The 16,454-nt window shown below is 40.1% G+C and overlaps 1 protein-coding gene across 1 annotated transcript in view; it reads left to right on the plus strand.

The window, feature by feature from the left end:
* FGL1 (fibrinogen like 1) overlaps nucleotides 1-16,454 on the plus strand; it is a 33,740-nt gene that overhangs the window by 16,613 nt on the left and 673 nt on the right. The window contains exons 4-7 of the mRNA XM_055118543.1: nucleotides 4,409-4,568; nucleotides 5,028-5,125; nucleotides 12,115-12,203; nucleotides 12,387-12,574. Of these exons, the coding sequence (XP_054974518.1) occupies nucleotides 4,409-4,568; nucleotides 5,028-5,125; nucleotides 12,115-12,203; nucleotides 12,387-12,574 (535 nt within the window). The remainder of the gene's footprint in view (nucleotides 1-4,408; nucleotides 4,569-5,027; nucleotides 5,126-12,114; nucleotides 12,204-12,386; nucleotides 12,575-16,454) is intronic.

Raw genomic sequence — 16,454 nt, forward strand, 5'->3', positions numbered from 1 at the left:
GGACCATATGGGGTGCCAGGAATCAAACCCAGGTCTGCTGCATGCAAAACAAGTTCCCTACTCTTTGTGCTTTCACTCCAATCCCCATCCTAACTTCTTCTCAGAGAAGTGTCTGTTAAGCAGATCTTTCCTTTTGTTGATGGGGTTGTTTGTTTTTGTTGTTGAGTTCTGTGAGCACTTTTTATAACTTGGCTATTAGCCTTTTGTCTGATGTATTGTGTGCAAATATTTTCTCCCTTTCATAGGGTTTATTTTTGTGTTAGTGATAGTACATTTTATAGCACAGAAGTTTTTTAGTTGTTATAATTCCATTCGGGCTGGAGCAATAGCACAGCAGGTAGGGTGTTTGCCTTGCACTCGGCCAATCCGGATTCTATTCTTCCGTTCCTCTCAGAGAGTGCAGCAAGCTACTGAGAGTATCCCACCCGCACAGCAGAGCCTGGCAAGCTACCCATGGTGTATTTGATATGCCAAAACCAGTAACAAGTTTCACAATAGAGACATTACTGGTGCCCGCTCAAGCAAATCGATGAACAACAGGATGACAGTGCTACAGTGCTATATAATTCCATTTAAAAATCTGTTTCTTTTGCTTTCCTTGCCAATGGAGCTGAATTGCTGAAGACACCAACATTATGAAGTTGTTGATGTATAAATTCAACATTATGGAGTATGTTGCTGGTGGTTTTTTTTAATGTAGTTTATGAATTACTTCTAAGTCTTTAATACATTTTGATTTTTTTTTGTGCATGGTTTAATAGTCCAGTTTCATTCTTTTTTGCATGTAGCTAGTCAGTTTTTCCAGCACCATTTGTTGAAAAGGGTTTCCTTTATCCATTTTATGCTCTTGATTAATTTATAAATTTGTTATAATTAACTGTATTTGTGAAGGTTTATCTGTTTATCTCTGGTGGTGGTGGGGTTTATTGGTATGCTCTCAATTTTACCCATTGATCTGAGTTCCTTCTTTTATTCTAATACTATCCGTTTATGATTACAATAGTTTTTGTTTATGGATTTGAGCAAGCTGATGCTTCCCATCTTGTTTTATTCAGGATTACTTTGACTACTTGAGTGGGTTGTGGTTCTATACAAAATTTAATCGTATTTGTTCAATCCCCTTAACAAGCATTACTGGAAATTTGGTAGAGATTACATTGAATCTGTGGAATGCTTTGGATGAGATGGTCATTTTAACAATGTTAATTCTTCCAGTCCATTAACATTGAACTATTTTCCCACCTCCCTATGTTTTTTACTTTTTTTTTATTAGTGACATAGTTTTGATATTCACCTCTATTGTTAAATTGATTTTTAGAAACTTGACTTTTTGTATGCAATTTAAAATGGGACTTCCAATGTTTCTTTCTCTTCTAATTTGTTGTTTGCTTTTAGAAATTCAATAAATATTTGTATTTATTGAATACAATAAATTGAATACAATTTATTGAAACTGATATTTATACCCTGCACCCTTCCTATAGGTTTATTGTTTGTAAAGTTTTGCGTGTGTGTATGTGTAGACTTTAGAATATTTTATGCATATCATCATGCTGTCTGCAAGTAGTGATAGCTTCTTTTCTAGTTTTAATCCCTTGCATTTCTTTCTTTCTTTCTTTCTTTCTTTTTATTTTGCTTAACTGCCATGATTACTACTTCCAATAGTGTTGGCTATTAGTAACGAGAGTGAGCATCCTTGCCTGTGCCAGCTCTCAGAAGGAATGGCAGTGACAGGAATAGCTCTGCATTTTCAGACATGCCTGGTAGAGTGGTTGCTAAACTCTGGCGGGCCTTTCTTTGTATTTTTAGAATATAGGACGCTTTGTACCGTTGTTCTCAGCTTAGCCTCAGACACCATTCTGAGGCAAATGGGAAAAAAAAACACCCACTGGGCAGACCTTCATGTCAATATATGAAACTTAGACATTCAGCCTTCCCACATAGTTCACTTTCAGCAAGATCAGAGAAAGTTTTCAGCCATTCTAATGCTATGTTTATCAAAGAGAGCAGGAAGCCTTGGCCTTACAATATTATTATATAAGTAGTCAGAAATGTTCTTTTTCTTTAATTTTCATGAACCCTAACCCTGCTTCTTTCTTGCCTATTCTTCAGGGATTGAGTGGGTTGAAATATTTTAAATTGACAATAACTTTGAATATCTAGTTAATATTTTAAGCCCTCCATTGCTTGTAATTTCTGCTATCACATCCTAAGTCATTTTACCCCAAGACATTTCTCATCTTATTTCTTAGAAGTGAGTGAGCTCCTGGCACTTTTCAAAATGTTTATCTGTTGTTTTCATTTTCCCAGTTGAAACTTTTTCCTCTGGATCTCAGGAGGAAATGTGGTTCGCATTTCCCTTTGGGAAGAAAAATAATTTAAAAAGCAACACACTTGCTACTGGTATAAAACTAAACCAAATAAGAAAGTATTGGCTGAAAACTTCATATTCACGAATGTTTATAGAAGCAAATGTTATAGTTAATTATTTCCATATTTGTCTGGAAGACTAGTCTAAATTTGTAAGTCTTCACATTTCTAAGTCTTTGATAGGAGATTAGATATAAACAATGAGCTCCATTTCTAACAAGGTTAAGACTTGTTTATTTTAATGAAAACTTAAACAAAATATTTGAACACAAGATGTAAGCTTCTGAGCAACATTGGCCTAGTTTAGATAATCATTCCCTGATGTTATTCTTTTTGTTTAATGGCCAAAATATGATCTTTTTAATAATCTACTATGTATAAATAACACTTAAACTTCTAATTTTCAAAATTATTACATGAATACAGCCTAAGTAATTACTGAGATGAATATCTCATCAAGGCAGTTGATGTGATTGATATTAGTCTGATGGGAAATTTGTAAAGTATCTCAGGTTCTATATTTTTATTTTTCTTCTAGTTTCTATTGTCTAATCAGTCTTTTTCATGTGAACTATATTCTATTTTAACAAAACAGAGCTGTAGACAACTTGGCATAAAAGCAATGATAATGAAGAAATATCTTTTATAAATAAACTAAAGAATTGAATTATTTAATCAGGATGGGAACAGTAATTTTTCAAAGAAAGGAAATTTACAAAATAATAAGGGTAAATTGTGTCAGTTGGTGATGTTAATTTATGAAAATTTTACTCAAAAGTCTATGACTGATATTCTTGAGATTGTCTTTTATTTGTTTTTATTTTTTGGGCTACACTTGGTAGAACTCAGGCCCTCTGACTCTGCACTCAGGGGTCACTCCTGGTGGGCTTGGTGGACCATCTGGCAGGGATTGAATCCTGGTCGGTTGTATACAAGGCAAAACACCCTACCTGCTGTACTATTGCTCTGGCCCCTCTTGAGACCTATTGTTTGCTGTAAATATTTTTAAGTTATTTTAACTCTGTAGAAGAAAAATTCCAGCATTTTTTTCTGATGAAAGTATTAAATTTCATTTCAATAAATTATAATTAGCTACTGGAGAAATAGTGTAGTGGGTAGGTTGCTTGCTTTGTACTTGACTGACCTGAGTTTGATCCTTGGCACTATATATGGCCCCCTAAGTCTTGCCAGAGGAGGGATCCCTGAGCACAGAGCCAGGAGTAAGCTCTCAGAACAGCTGGGAGTGGCCTCAAACCAAATACATACATATGCATATATATTAGGTGAGAATTTCTTAAATTTTTATACCATGTAATTAAAAAAGTGTTTTTTATAAACATAAGAAATAAGAAACTAGAACTTTGTTTTAGACCTTTTCTACCCATGGCTGTGTCAAAGAATTAGATGATAAATATTTGGGAAGGAGATAAAACTTTCCTAAAGCCACTAGAAATGGTACAAGGAACAGTTTTTTGACCTATTTATCTATCCCATGTGTTTAACTATCTTTATTAATATTGAGTAATCAAGTAATCGCATACATAGGCTCCCTTAAAAAAAACAAAGCATGGGGCTGGAGTGATAGCACAGTGGTAGGGCGTTTGCCTTGCATATTGCTGACCCGGGTTCGGTTCCCAGCATCCCATATGGTTCCCTGAGTGCATGGGCCAGGAGTAACCCTTGTGCTTCGCTGGGTGTGACCCAAAAAGCAAAATTTTTTAAAAAAGCACATGAGAATGTTAAATATCTTTTTGAGAGAGATAGAGGGAGAGAGAAAGGGAGAGAGAAAGAGAGAGAGAGGGAGAGAGACAGAGGCAAAGAGAGAGAGAGAGAAAAGAAAAGTGCCTGCTATGGAGGCAGGCTGAGGTGGGGTGCGGGCATTGTGGGAGGGAACCTGGGTTATTGGTGGTGGAAAATGTTCACTGGTGAAGGGATGGGTGATAGAACATTGTATGACAAATCCCATTATGAACAACTTTGTAACTGTGAAAATAAATAAAACCATGAACATTCATTAAAAGAATATCTCATTTTGTAGATTGTTCAGAGATTTTCAATGATGGGCACAAGCTCAGTGGATTTTACAAAATCAAGCCTCTTCAGAGCCCAGAAGAATTCTCTGTTTTTTGTGACATGTCTGATGGAGGAGGATGGACAGTAATTCAGAGACGATCTGATGGCAGTGAGAACTTTAACAGGTGTGCTACTTATAAGGATTTACTTGAAAAAACACATGTGAATTTTATAGTAAATTAAACCTTTTTATTATGTTAGGAAGTCTTTTATTTTATTTTATTTTATTTATTTTTTTTGCTTTTTGGGTCCCACCGGGCGATGCACAGGGGTTACTCCTGGCTTTGCACTCAGGAATTACTCCTGGCGGTGCTCAGGGGACCATATGGGATGCTGGGAATCGAACCCGGGTCAGCTGCGTGCAAAGCAAACGCCCTACCCTCTGTGCTATCACTCCAGCCCCATGTGTTAGGAAGTCTTTTAAATGGACAAAATTTTACTCTCTGAAAACAAGAATACTGAAACACATTAGCTAATGAAGAAACTACTTGGGGTAAAGGTGAAAAGGTGGGGGTGACTGCCTTGGTTACTACAAAGATCTGTTCAAATTTTACTAAAACCAACTTTTGATTTAAATGTTTTAGAGACTGGAATGACTACAAAAATGGTTTTGGAAATTTTGTGCGATCAAATGGCGAATATTGGCTGGGTAATAAAAATCTTCACTTACTAACCTCACAAGGTAAGTTTTGCTGGATATCAATTTAATTTGGAATACAATATAGACAAAGTAAGATGTGTGTGTGTGTGTGTGTGTGTGTGTTTGTGTTTTACTGAGTCAAAGGCAATGAAAGTGGTCCAGTAATTACTGTGATCTGTAGTTGGCAATGATCCTTTTTGGAAAGAAGTCCCCTTTGTAGATTTGACTTATTTAAATGAAGAAAGGGGGGACCAGGGAACCATATGGGCTGCTAGGGATTGAACCCGGGTCAGTCACGTGCAAAGCAAATGCCCTACCCATAAATGCTCCTGCTCTCTGAAATATTCATTTTTTTTGTATAGCTTTTTCTAACATAGTCAAATTATTCTCATAGTGTTTTATCTCACTTCTCTAATTCTACCTGAATCATTTGTAGATTATTGTCTTCCAAATCACTGATTCATTCCTCCACTTGATTCAGTCTGTTTTCACAGCATTCTCTAGACCTCTTCATCTTATTTATTGAATTCTTCACAGCCCAGGTCTCTATTATTATTAAAAGCTTGACTTTTTAACCTTCTGTTCATTGATTTCACTTGTTTACTTTTACTCAGGCACTGTGATTAACTATAGCGCTAATATTAATGTTTTAAGCTATACTATAGCTTCCAGCAGAGAAACTTCGATGCTCAGGGGTTACTTCTGCCTCTCCACTCAGGGATTATTCCTGCTTGGGGGACCATATGGGATGCCAGGTATCAAACCTGGGTTGGTCTTGCACAAGGCAAATGCCCTATCCGCTGTATGGCTCGGACACCTCCGTTTTTAAAAAATTTAAAAAAAATTTTATAAGTTAGTTCACAATGTTTGATTGCATTCAACATTCAAACACCCCAGAGGTGATAGGCTCCAGCTTCCCTCTGCCCTGAGCAGAGCTCCTGCGGCCGAAGACCTCCGGAGCCTTAGCCACAGCCATGCTCAAGGCCCCTCTCCACACGTTTGGACGAGCCTCACACATGAAGGTACCAGCAGAGGAACCCAGGTGTGTGGGACCCGGAGCTGAGACTTCCAAGCCTGCTCGGATTGGGACTGGGCCTGCTCCACCCAGATTTCCCATTTTCCAGTAGCTAGGCGGTCACACCTGGGACTGCCCCTGGTGCTGCGTAATCCCATCATCGGCCAGCATCCAGAGACTTAAAACCAAACTCCCGGAAGCTCTTGGCCGCAAAGCAGCTGCACGATATCTTAGAGCCTACTTCTGCCGCTGGGAGAACCTGGCAAGCTACTGAGAGTTTCCTGCCCACATGGGACAGCCTCGCAAACTCCCAGTGGTGTATTCTTATACCCAAACCAGTAACTATGCTGGGTCTCATTCCCCTAACCCTGAAAGAGCTTCCCTCATTGGGAAGAACAAGTAAAGAGAGGCTTCTAAAATCTCAGGGCTAGGATGAATGGAGACATTACTGAGAATGCTTGAGAAATTCAGTGATCAACAGGATGATGATGATGATGATTATGATGATGATGATGATGATTCAAACACCAATCCCACCACCATTAAACCTTCCCATGAGCAAATTCAGTCTGTTTCCATCCCAAACCCCAATCTCTGTCCCAAAACACAACTGAAATAATATATTTCATATTGTCTGTTATGAAGAACTGCTGAACATGCTTACAAAAAAGTGTTCATATAGGAAATAATATATTTCGTATTGTCTGTTATGAAGAACTGCTATACATGCTTACAAAAAAGTGTTCATATAGGAAACATGAAGATTGTTCTATTTTGGCAGGAGCCATTAAAGGCATTCTATAGGATATCATTAATCTGTTGTTAAAGTTTGAGTGATGTGAGCTTTGATATATATATCTGAAAATATGTATATATGCATATATATATTTCCCTCTATGATTGTTGCCAACTATCGGAACCCCATCAAATGTGGTGTGGTAATTTGGAGAATGGGTAGGGAGTGTTTTATGTTGTGTCCAGGAATATATTTACTATATGTGAGGCTTGGCCCGAGTGCGTGAGGAGCAGCCTTGAGCATGGCAACAGTTGGGTTGTGGAGGTTTTTGTCTGCCGAAACTGGGTCCCTTGGGGTGGGGAGGGCTCTCACCCGCCCCCCTCTGGGGTGCCTCATGTGAAATAGCCTGGTGTGGAGTCCGGTGGCATGGTTATGGGGCCTCACGTTATGCTCCCTTTAGGGAGAAGCAGACGTGGGATCTGGACCACGGCCAATGGCAAGATTATCTGGCGCCAGCAGGAGGTGGTTTATGGGCGTGACCCCTGGGTCGCCAGAGATTGGGGAAAGCAGTCAGAAGATCTCTGCTCCTGGTCCCATTGAGCCCAGAGCCCGAGGTCACAAAATTCAGCATTACCTGGGTTCCATAGGACTTCACTCATGCATGAAGCTCGGCCTGAGTGCGTGTGGACCCCTCCCTTTTGACAATGCCAAACGCAGAGCTGTCATTGCCCATTGTTGGTTCCTTCCCTATGTTTCTTTATATTCTGCTTATGACTGAGTTTATTCAGTATTTAACTTTCTTCAACTTCACTCAGTAAAATATCCTGTGGTTTCACTCAAGCAGCAGTGAATAGCAAGATTTATCTTTCCTTGGGGGCCGGAGCGATAGCACAGCGGGTAGGGTATTTGCCTTGCACGCGGCTGACCCGGGTTCGATCCCCGGCATCCCATATGGTCCCCCAAGCACTGCCAGGAGCAATTCCTGAGTGCAAAGCCAGGAGTAACCCCTGAGCATCGCTGGGTGTGACCCAACAAGCAAAAAAAAAAAAAAGATTTATCTTTCCTTATGGCTGAGTAGCAGTTTGGTATACACATGGAGTAGTAGTGTGCATACTATAATTTCTTTGCACACTCATCTGTTCTTGGGAACTTGGGCTATTTCCATATCCTGGCTATTGTACTTAGAGCTGCAGTGAACATAGGGTGGAAATCTATTTTTTAATTAATGTTTTTGTGCTTTTGGGTAGATGCCAAGAAGTGGAATTTCTGGGTCATATGAAAGTGCTATTATTCATTTGGGGGTGGGAAGGTTGGGCCATACTCAGCCATGCTCAGGGCTTATTTCTGACTCTGTGCTCAGGGATCACTCCGAGCCATGCTCAGGGATCATATGCAGGGCTGGAGATTGAGCCAGACTCAGCTGTAAGCAGTGCAAGTACCCTACTTGCTGTACTATCTACTTAGCCCTTACTAATATTTTGAGAAGTCTCCATACTGTTTTCCATAGAAATGGAATCATGACATTCCTATCAACAATGGATGAAGGCTATTTTTCATCACATCCCTGCCAGAACTGTTTTTTGCCATCTTTTTTTTTCCTTTTTTTTTTTTTGCTTTTTGGGTCACACCTGGCGATGCACAGGGGTTACTCCTGGCTCTGCACTCAGGAATTACTCCTGGCAGTGCTCAGGGGACCATATGGGATGCTGAAGAATCGAACCTGGGTCGGCCGCATGCAAGGCAAACGCCCTACCCGCTGTGCTATTGCTCCAGCCCCCTGCCATCTTTTTTTACATGTATCATTCTCACTCATCTGGAGTGATATAGCATAGATATTTTGATTTGCATTTTTCCAATGACAAGTGAAGTTCAAGTTCATTTTTATTCTTTGGCACATGACTAACAAATTTGCCTAGGACCATTTGTTGAAGAAAATTTCCTTACTCTAATTCATGTACTTATGTCTTTTGTCATAGATTAATTGTCCATATACCTGAGGGTTTATTTATGACTTTCAATTCTATCCATTAGACAAGGAGTCTGCCTTTATTCCAACACTACACAGTTTTGATTGATATGGCTTGGTAGTATATAATTTTTGGTTGCTATGGCTTTGTAGTATATAATTTAAGGTCAGAAAAAGAAAAACCTCCCATATACTTTTTTTCTCAGTGTTTCTTGGGCTATTAGGAGAGTTCTATAAATCCATATCAGTTTTAGCACTATTCGTTCCATGTTCTTAAAGAATGCCAAGTAAATTTTGATAGAAACTGCATTAATGCTTTATACTCATTGACTTTAAAATTTTCTGAGCCCTTTAATTTATAAGGGATTTTTTGGTATCTCATTAATTTCCTAAGCTTTGTCACTTTGGTTTGTATTTATTTATTTATTTAATTTCTTTTCTGTTTCTGAGTTTATTTACAATTTTGAAGTTTATCTGTTTGGAAGCCATAATCTTTGAGGTTGGGTTCTGGACAATTGTTTTCTTCTTGTAATGTCATATTTCATTGAGATCTCAAGGTTTATTGTTTTCATCTGCCCCTTTAAGCCCTGCTTCCACGCCCCTCCTTTTTTTCTCTTTTTTTGGTTTGTTTGTTTTTGTTTTGGGGGCCACACCTGGTCATGCTCAGGGGTTACTCCTGACTCTGCACTAGGAATCACTCCTGGAAGTGCTCAGGGGACCATATGAGAGTCCCAGGATCCAACCAGGGTTGGCTGCATGCAAGGCAACTGCCCACCTGCCCCCCCTTTTTCTTTTTATTGAATCACTGTGGGATAGTTACAGGGTTATTTGTGGCCAGATTTCATTCATACAATGATCCAACATCCATCCCTCTACCAGTGTATATTTCCCACCACCAATAAACCCAGTTTTCTTCCTGCCATTCTCCCCCAGCCTGTCTCTCTGGCAGACTCTCTCTCTTTCTCGATCTCTTCTCTCTTTCCTTTCAGGCATTGTGTTTTGCAATACAGATACTGAGAGCTTATCATATTTGTTTCTTTATCTATTTTCAGCATGCACTTTTTTTTGTTTATCTATTTTCAGCGTGCAGTTTTTTTGTTTCTTTATCTATTTCAGCACGCAGCACGATCATTTCCAACTACCTTTGTCATAGTGCTCCCTTCTCTATCCCAATTGCCTTCTTCCCCAGCACATGAGGCAGGCTTCCAACTCCTGGACCTTGTTTTTACTGTCCTTGGGTCACTGTCACTGTTATCCCATTGCTCATCAATTTGCTTGAAAGGGCACCAGTAATGTCTCTATTGTGAGACTTGTTACTGTTTTTGATATATCGAGTATGCCACGGGTAGCTTGCCAGGCTTTGCCGTGCGGGAGAGATACTCTCAGTAGCGTGCCAGGCTCTCCGAGAGGGGAGGAGGAATCAAACCTGGGTTGGCCGCATGCAAGAAAAAAGCCCTACCCACTGTGCTATCGCTCCAGCACATCCTTGGGTATTAGTCTCATATTATGTTTTTTTTATAGCCCACGAATGAGTGCAATCATTCTGTCTGTTCCTCTCCTCTGAATTATTTAACTCAGCATGATAATATCCATGTCCATCCATTTACAAATGAATTCCATAATTCATTTTTTCTAACTGTTGCATAGTATTCCATTGTGTAGATGTACCATAGTTTCTTTAACAGTCATCTGTTCTCGGGCACTCTGGTTTGTCTGGATCCTCAATTTAGAGTTGAATTACTTTTACAGTACCAGCAGGTGGCACTGTGGCTTCATGTTGTTTTGTTTTACTGTTTGGGCTCTTCTGGATTTTTTAGGTACTAGGGTCTGTATTTGCAGCTGTTGTGTCAACCTGGTGGGAGAGAGAGAGCCCACCAGGTGGGGTCATCTACCTGCTATCCTGCATGCGCTGCCTGGTGTTTATGGCACTGCAGCTACTCATTCTTTCTAGGGTCTGAACTCTGAGATCCTGCAATTAGCGATGTTTCTCCGAAGTTCACTCCCAGTCCTGAGGCCTGGAAAGGTTGTATTGTCTGTGGTCCTTGTCAGCCTATGTGACAGGCCCAGGTTCTCTTTTATTGTGGCCTGCAGGTTCTGGTTTGAAAACCTGATGAGTCTATATTTGATTTATTTTGAATTTGGGTCATAGCCTGTGGTACTCGAGGTCTACACTCTTGACAATACCTGGAGGATCTAGAGTGTTAAGACTGAAGCTGAGACTTGGTGAACGCACAGCATGCACTACAGCCAGCCAGCTCCTGCCTCAGTTTCCCTGCGGAGTCCAGCACCCTAAAATCAAACCTTCTTTCTGTGATTTTATTTTAATGTTCTTATTTTGACAAAAAGCATTTTCTTTGGGGCTGGAGCAATAGTACATTGGGTAGGGTGTTTGCCATGCATGCGGCCGACCCAGGTTCGATTCCCAGCATCTTATATGGTCCTCTGAGCACTGCTAGGAGGTGATTCCTGAGTGCAGAGCCAGGAGTAACCCCTGTGCATTGCTAGGTGTGACCCAAAAAGAAAAAAGAATAAGAAAAAAAAAGCATTTTCTTAAATTATTCCAGGCCATTGTAAAATTCTCTTCAGCAAATGTAGAAGAATAGAACATACTTGTCTTTTTTTATAATTTTTTTCAGAGCATTACAAAGCCATTCATGACTGGATTTCAGTCATACTGTATTCCAACACCCATCCCTCCACCATAGGAAACATACTTGTCTTACAGTGATTGATTTGTAGCTTTCTATGCTCCTGACACTTGTTCTGAAAAGGAGCCTTATTATCTGCGAATGATGGGACAGTGGAGAGAGATGTTACTTGTCAGTACCGAGGACTTCAGTCCCCTGCCCCGCCTCCTCATTCCACCTGGCACTAGGTTCCAGTCATTCATTTTAAGATCATCTCCTCTGCTGGCAAACTTGGGTGCTATTGCTGTGATCAAGCCTAGGATTCCTGTGAACAAACTGAGCTCTCCAGTCCTTGAGCCATTCCCCCTTCATTGTTTGTTTTCTTATTGTCTGTTTGACAGGTGAATTGCTCTAATTTGTATATTTCTGCATCCAAGTAAACATTTCTGTCTTTAATATTTTATCCCTACTTTTTCCAAGTAAAGTACATAATAAAACATTTCTGTTGTAAACACTGTTCATTCTTTACAACCTCACTCCTAGCAGAAGGAAATGGTCTAAGTGGAATATAGTGATATTCTTAAACCAAATAAGTCAATGTTATGTCATATTTATAAAAATAATGACAATTTCTCAGGAAAAAAAATAATAACAATTTCTTGTTTTCTGTGTGCATTTTTTCCCCAGGTGATTATACTTTAAAGATTGACCTTACAGATTTTGAAAAGAATAGCCGCTATGCACAATATAAAAATTTTAAAGTTGGAGATGAAAAGGTATTGAAATTTTTAAATAATGCTGTGCTACTGCATAAAACATATAATAGAAACTCTGAAGTCAGTGGAAACAAAAATAGACAATCGAATCGATTCTTTCGCCAATTGCACAAACAATGTAAAAGGAGTAACTACCTGATTGTAGAACTTGTGTTTATATATGTATATATTTTTATTTTTTAGACTTTTTATGAGTTGAATTTTGGGGAATATTCTGGAACAGCTGGAGATGCTCTTGCAGGGAATTCTCACCCTGAGGTGCAGTGGTGGGGCAGTCATCAAAGGATGAAATTCAGCACGAGGGACAGAGATAATGACAACTACGAAGGGAACTGTGCAGAGGAAGAACAGTCTGGCTGGTGGTTCAACAGGTTTGATATTTTATAAACAAAGCAATGGTGATGATAATATCTCACTGTTGGGCACTAATTATGATACTGAGGTAATGCTGGTCTCCTTTATAAGACTAGTTTTATTTAGTAGTCATCCTTATTAGAATTCTTCAGTGATGAAGCATCCTTAAGGAATTTTTCATTGTGCACATTAGCAATGCTTGAAAGACAGGTCATGAAATAAATCAAATTACTACTTTAACAAAGATTGTTTGCAAACTATGAATAACTTATAAGTAACAGGCCACAAAGCAACATAAAGAAATAGAAAATTCTTCAATAAGGGAAAAATAGTTCTGGCATTCTAATAACCAGGTAACTGCGCCTTTTTTGATCATATGAAGTAACTGTGATATTGTTTTAATCTTTTCTGTCTAATACTATCTTTTAATTACTGTGGCTTTCATTCATTGAATATTATCTTCAGTAAGATTTGGGAAGACAGGGCAGCCTCAAAGTATTTGCATGTTTGTGCTTTCCATTATAGTTTCTTTAGCGAGTGTTCTGGGATATCACATTGTCCATGCAACTGAGGCCTTGTCATGTCAGTGCCGCCACCAGATTTTTAACTTTTCCTTATGGTTGTCTTGTTCTTGCATCACACCTGGTGTTGTTCAGGGACTGCTCCAGCTCTGTGCTCAAGAGTTGTTGCTGGCAGTGCTCAGGGGTTCCATGTGGTACCAGGGATCAAACCCAGGCCCCCCACATGCAAAGCCTGCCCTCAGCCCATTGAGTACACACTCATTCTCCAAACCCAGATTTTTAACACTTTTGCAGAGTTTGCTGTCGTGTTTAGAGGAGAGATATCAGAGCTATGTTTATTTTCTCTAAAATCACCCTGTCCTCATTTGGAGCATTTGGAGCTGATTGTAGAGTTGTAGATTCCATGGGGCCTGGCTGAGTGATTGGGTGTAAGGTGTGTTAAGCCAAATCTCCATAGTTAAACTATTGGCCCTGGAGTTTGCATTTTTGTGGGTCTCCCCAGCAGTACTCAGGGGTGCAGGGGCTACTCAGTACCCAAGGTACTCAGCCTAGCCATGCAGACCTGAAAGCTCAATGCTCGGGGCAGGGGGTGTGTTGCTTGCTTCACCCACCTCAGGGGTCATCAGGGCTACACCCAGGCAGGACCCCTGCAACCCAGGGCCTTGAGTATGCAAAGCATGTCCTCCAGCCCATAGTGCCACCTCCCTGGCCCTCTTCTGTTTGCATTTTGACAGTTGAGTCATTTTATTCCTCCTCCACCCCCTTCCCTTTGTTGCTGTTGCTGTGACCAAGTCAAACACACTGGATTGTGGGGTTTCGCTGGACTGTCTTTGCTCACACAGGTGCTCACTGGGGTTTGTGCATCCTAGCTCAAGTCCTTGCACCTTTTTGTTTATTTTCAGTCCTACATGTTAGTTGCAGGGCTTCTATTCACATAACTGTGTGCTCCGGGATGATCTGAGGGGGGGAGCGGCACAGCGGTATCCTCACAGCACCACACCCTCAGGGCCTCACTCTGAGCCACACATGGCATACTCTTACATGTAGCCGCCCATATCACTGTATAGTTTCCAAAGGAGCAGAGAAAGACGTTAAAAAATTTATAATAATCTCACCAGCTTCTCTACATATTGGCAATATATGTAAAGAATTAGCAATGCAGAAAAAAGGAGCTCATGATTGAGAAAACTTTAAATTGCTGTCTTGAGGGTCCTGTGGAGATAGCTCAAAGGGGTAGAATATTTTGTATACTAGAGCTCTGGGTTTGATCCCCGGGACCTGCATGGTCCCCTGAGCATGGGGCAGGGAGAGTAACTCTAAGCACTGAGCCAGGAGTAACCCCTGAGAACTGCACTACCTGGTGGTCCCCAAACAAACAAATTCTTTTGGGGATTATTTACTTACTCTGGTAGCTAAAATAATTGATATGCTAGCGATTTTAAAAGGGGAGGAAAGGGAGTTTGGATTGTGAAAGGTAAATCTCGGCAGCAGATTGATTAACTCATAAGTATGGATTATCTAGGGATATTGGTGAGAAAGCTCTGGGCCACACATGCATTGTTGGCCTATGCCACTCTTGCTAAGGTTAAAGGTCACAGTCTGAGATTTTGTGTGCTTCTTTTTTCCTTCTTTTTTCTTTCTTTCTTTCTTTCTTTCTTTCTTTCTTTCTTTCTTTCTTTCTTTCTTTCTTTCTTTCTTTCTTTCTTTCTTCTTTCTTTCTTTCTTTCTTTCTTTCTTTCTTTCTTTCTTTCTTTCTTTCTTTCTTTCTTTCTTTCTTTCTTTCTTTCTTTCTTTCATCTTCCTCCCTTTCTTCTTTCAAGCTTTTAATAATAGAAATTCTTCTTTTGGTTTTTGGGCCACACCCAGCTGTATCCAAGGCTTACTTCTGACTCAGCACTTAGGGATCATTCCAGGTTCAGCTTAGAGGACCATAGATGGTGCTGAAGGTTGAAACTTAATAGACCCTATGAAAACACTATAATGCTATATATATTTTTTAATTTATTTTTTAGAACATTACAAGTAATTCATGATTGGATTTCAGTCATACAGTATTCCAACACTCATCCCTCCACCAGTGTACATTTCCCAGCTCCAGTGTCTCCAGGTTCCCTCCCATCACCCCCACCCCCTGCCTGCCTCTATGGCAGGTGCCCTTCTTTTTCCTCTCTCTCTCTCTCTCTCTCTCTCTCTCTCTCTCTCTCTGAATATTGTGGTTTGCAATATTGATACTGAAAGGTTACCAAGAATATCTGTTATCTATTTTAACCCTCAGATCTTGTCCAGCATGATCATTTTCAGCTATTATTGTCAGAGTGGTCTCTTCTCTATCTTATCTGCCCTCAGCTCCATACACACTTGTGGTTAGTTACAACCCTTGACCAGTCCTCCTAATCCCTGTTTACCCTCGTCATGGATATTGGCTTTCTACTATATATATATATACATATATATATACATATACATATATGTATATTCTAATGCTATATTCTTGCTCCTAGAAGAATCTAGAAATGCATCTTAATTCATTGAAAGTGGCTTGGGTTCTGTCTTGAGATTTGTTATGGGCACTAAAATCTACCATGAAATTTTATTTTATTTTACTTTTGATTTAGAGTCCATACCCAGTGGTTAGTGGTTACTTCTTGCTCTATGCTTGAGAAAGCATGGTGTGCCAGCAATCAAGTCCAGGCTTCCCTTATCATGTGAAGCATGAGACACATTCCATTGAGACTCTAAAAAGATACCAATTTGGAGGTCAGGATGCATGGCTTTGGCCACACTATCTATGTTCAAGACTTACTCCTGGGCCTAGGTGGTACAGCAGTTAGGGTATTTGCCTTGCATACGGACAACCTGAATTCAATCTCTAGCATCCCACACAGTCCTCTGAGCCCTTCCAGAAGTGATCCCTGAAAACAGAGCCAGGAGTAATACCTAAGAACTGCTAGGTATAGCCCACCTCTGCTCCACAACCTCAAAATATTGACTCCTGGCTCTGAGCTTAGGGATCATCACACATGGTGGTCCTTGGGGGACTGTATTTGATGCCAGGGCTTGAACTGGGGTCAGCTGTGTTTGTAAGGTAAGCACCTTAACCTCTGTACTATCTCCCCACCATCCCCTCACCAAACCTGCTATTTATTTTTATTTACTTTTTAGAACTTTTAATAGAATCATCATGGGATACACAGTTACAGAATTGCCCATGATTTTCTGTTATACAATGTTCCAACACCTGTTCCTTCACCAGTGTACATTTCCCACCACCAATGTCCTCAGTTTCCCTTCTTCCTTTGCTCCCCACCTGCCTGCTTTCACAACTTGCCTTTGTGACACTTTTCTTCTCTCTATCTCCTCTCTCATCCCTCTCCTC

The sequence above is a fragment of the Sorex araneus genome, chromosome 1 (assembly GCF_027595985.1).
Source record: "Sorex araneus isolate mSorAra2 chromosome 1, mSorAra2.pri, whole genome shotgun sequence".
Lineage (NCBI taxonomy): Eukaryota > Metazoa > Chordata > Mammalia > Eulipotyphla > Soricidae > Sorex > Sorex araneus.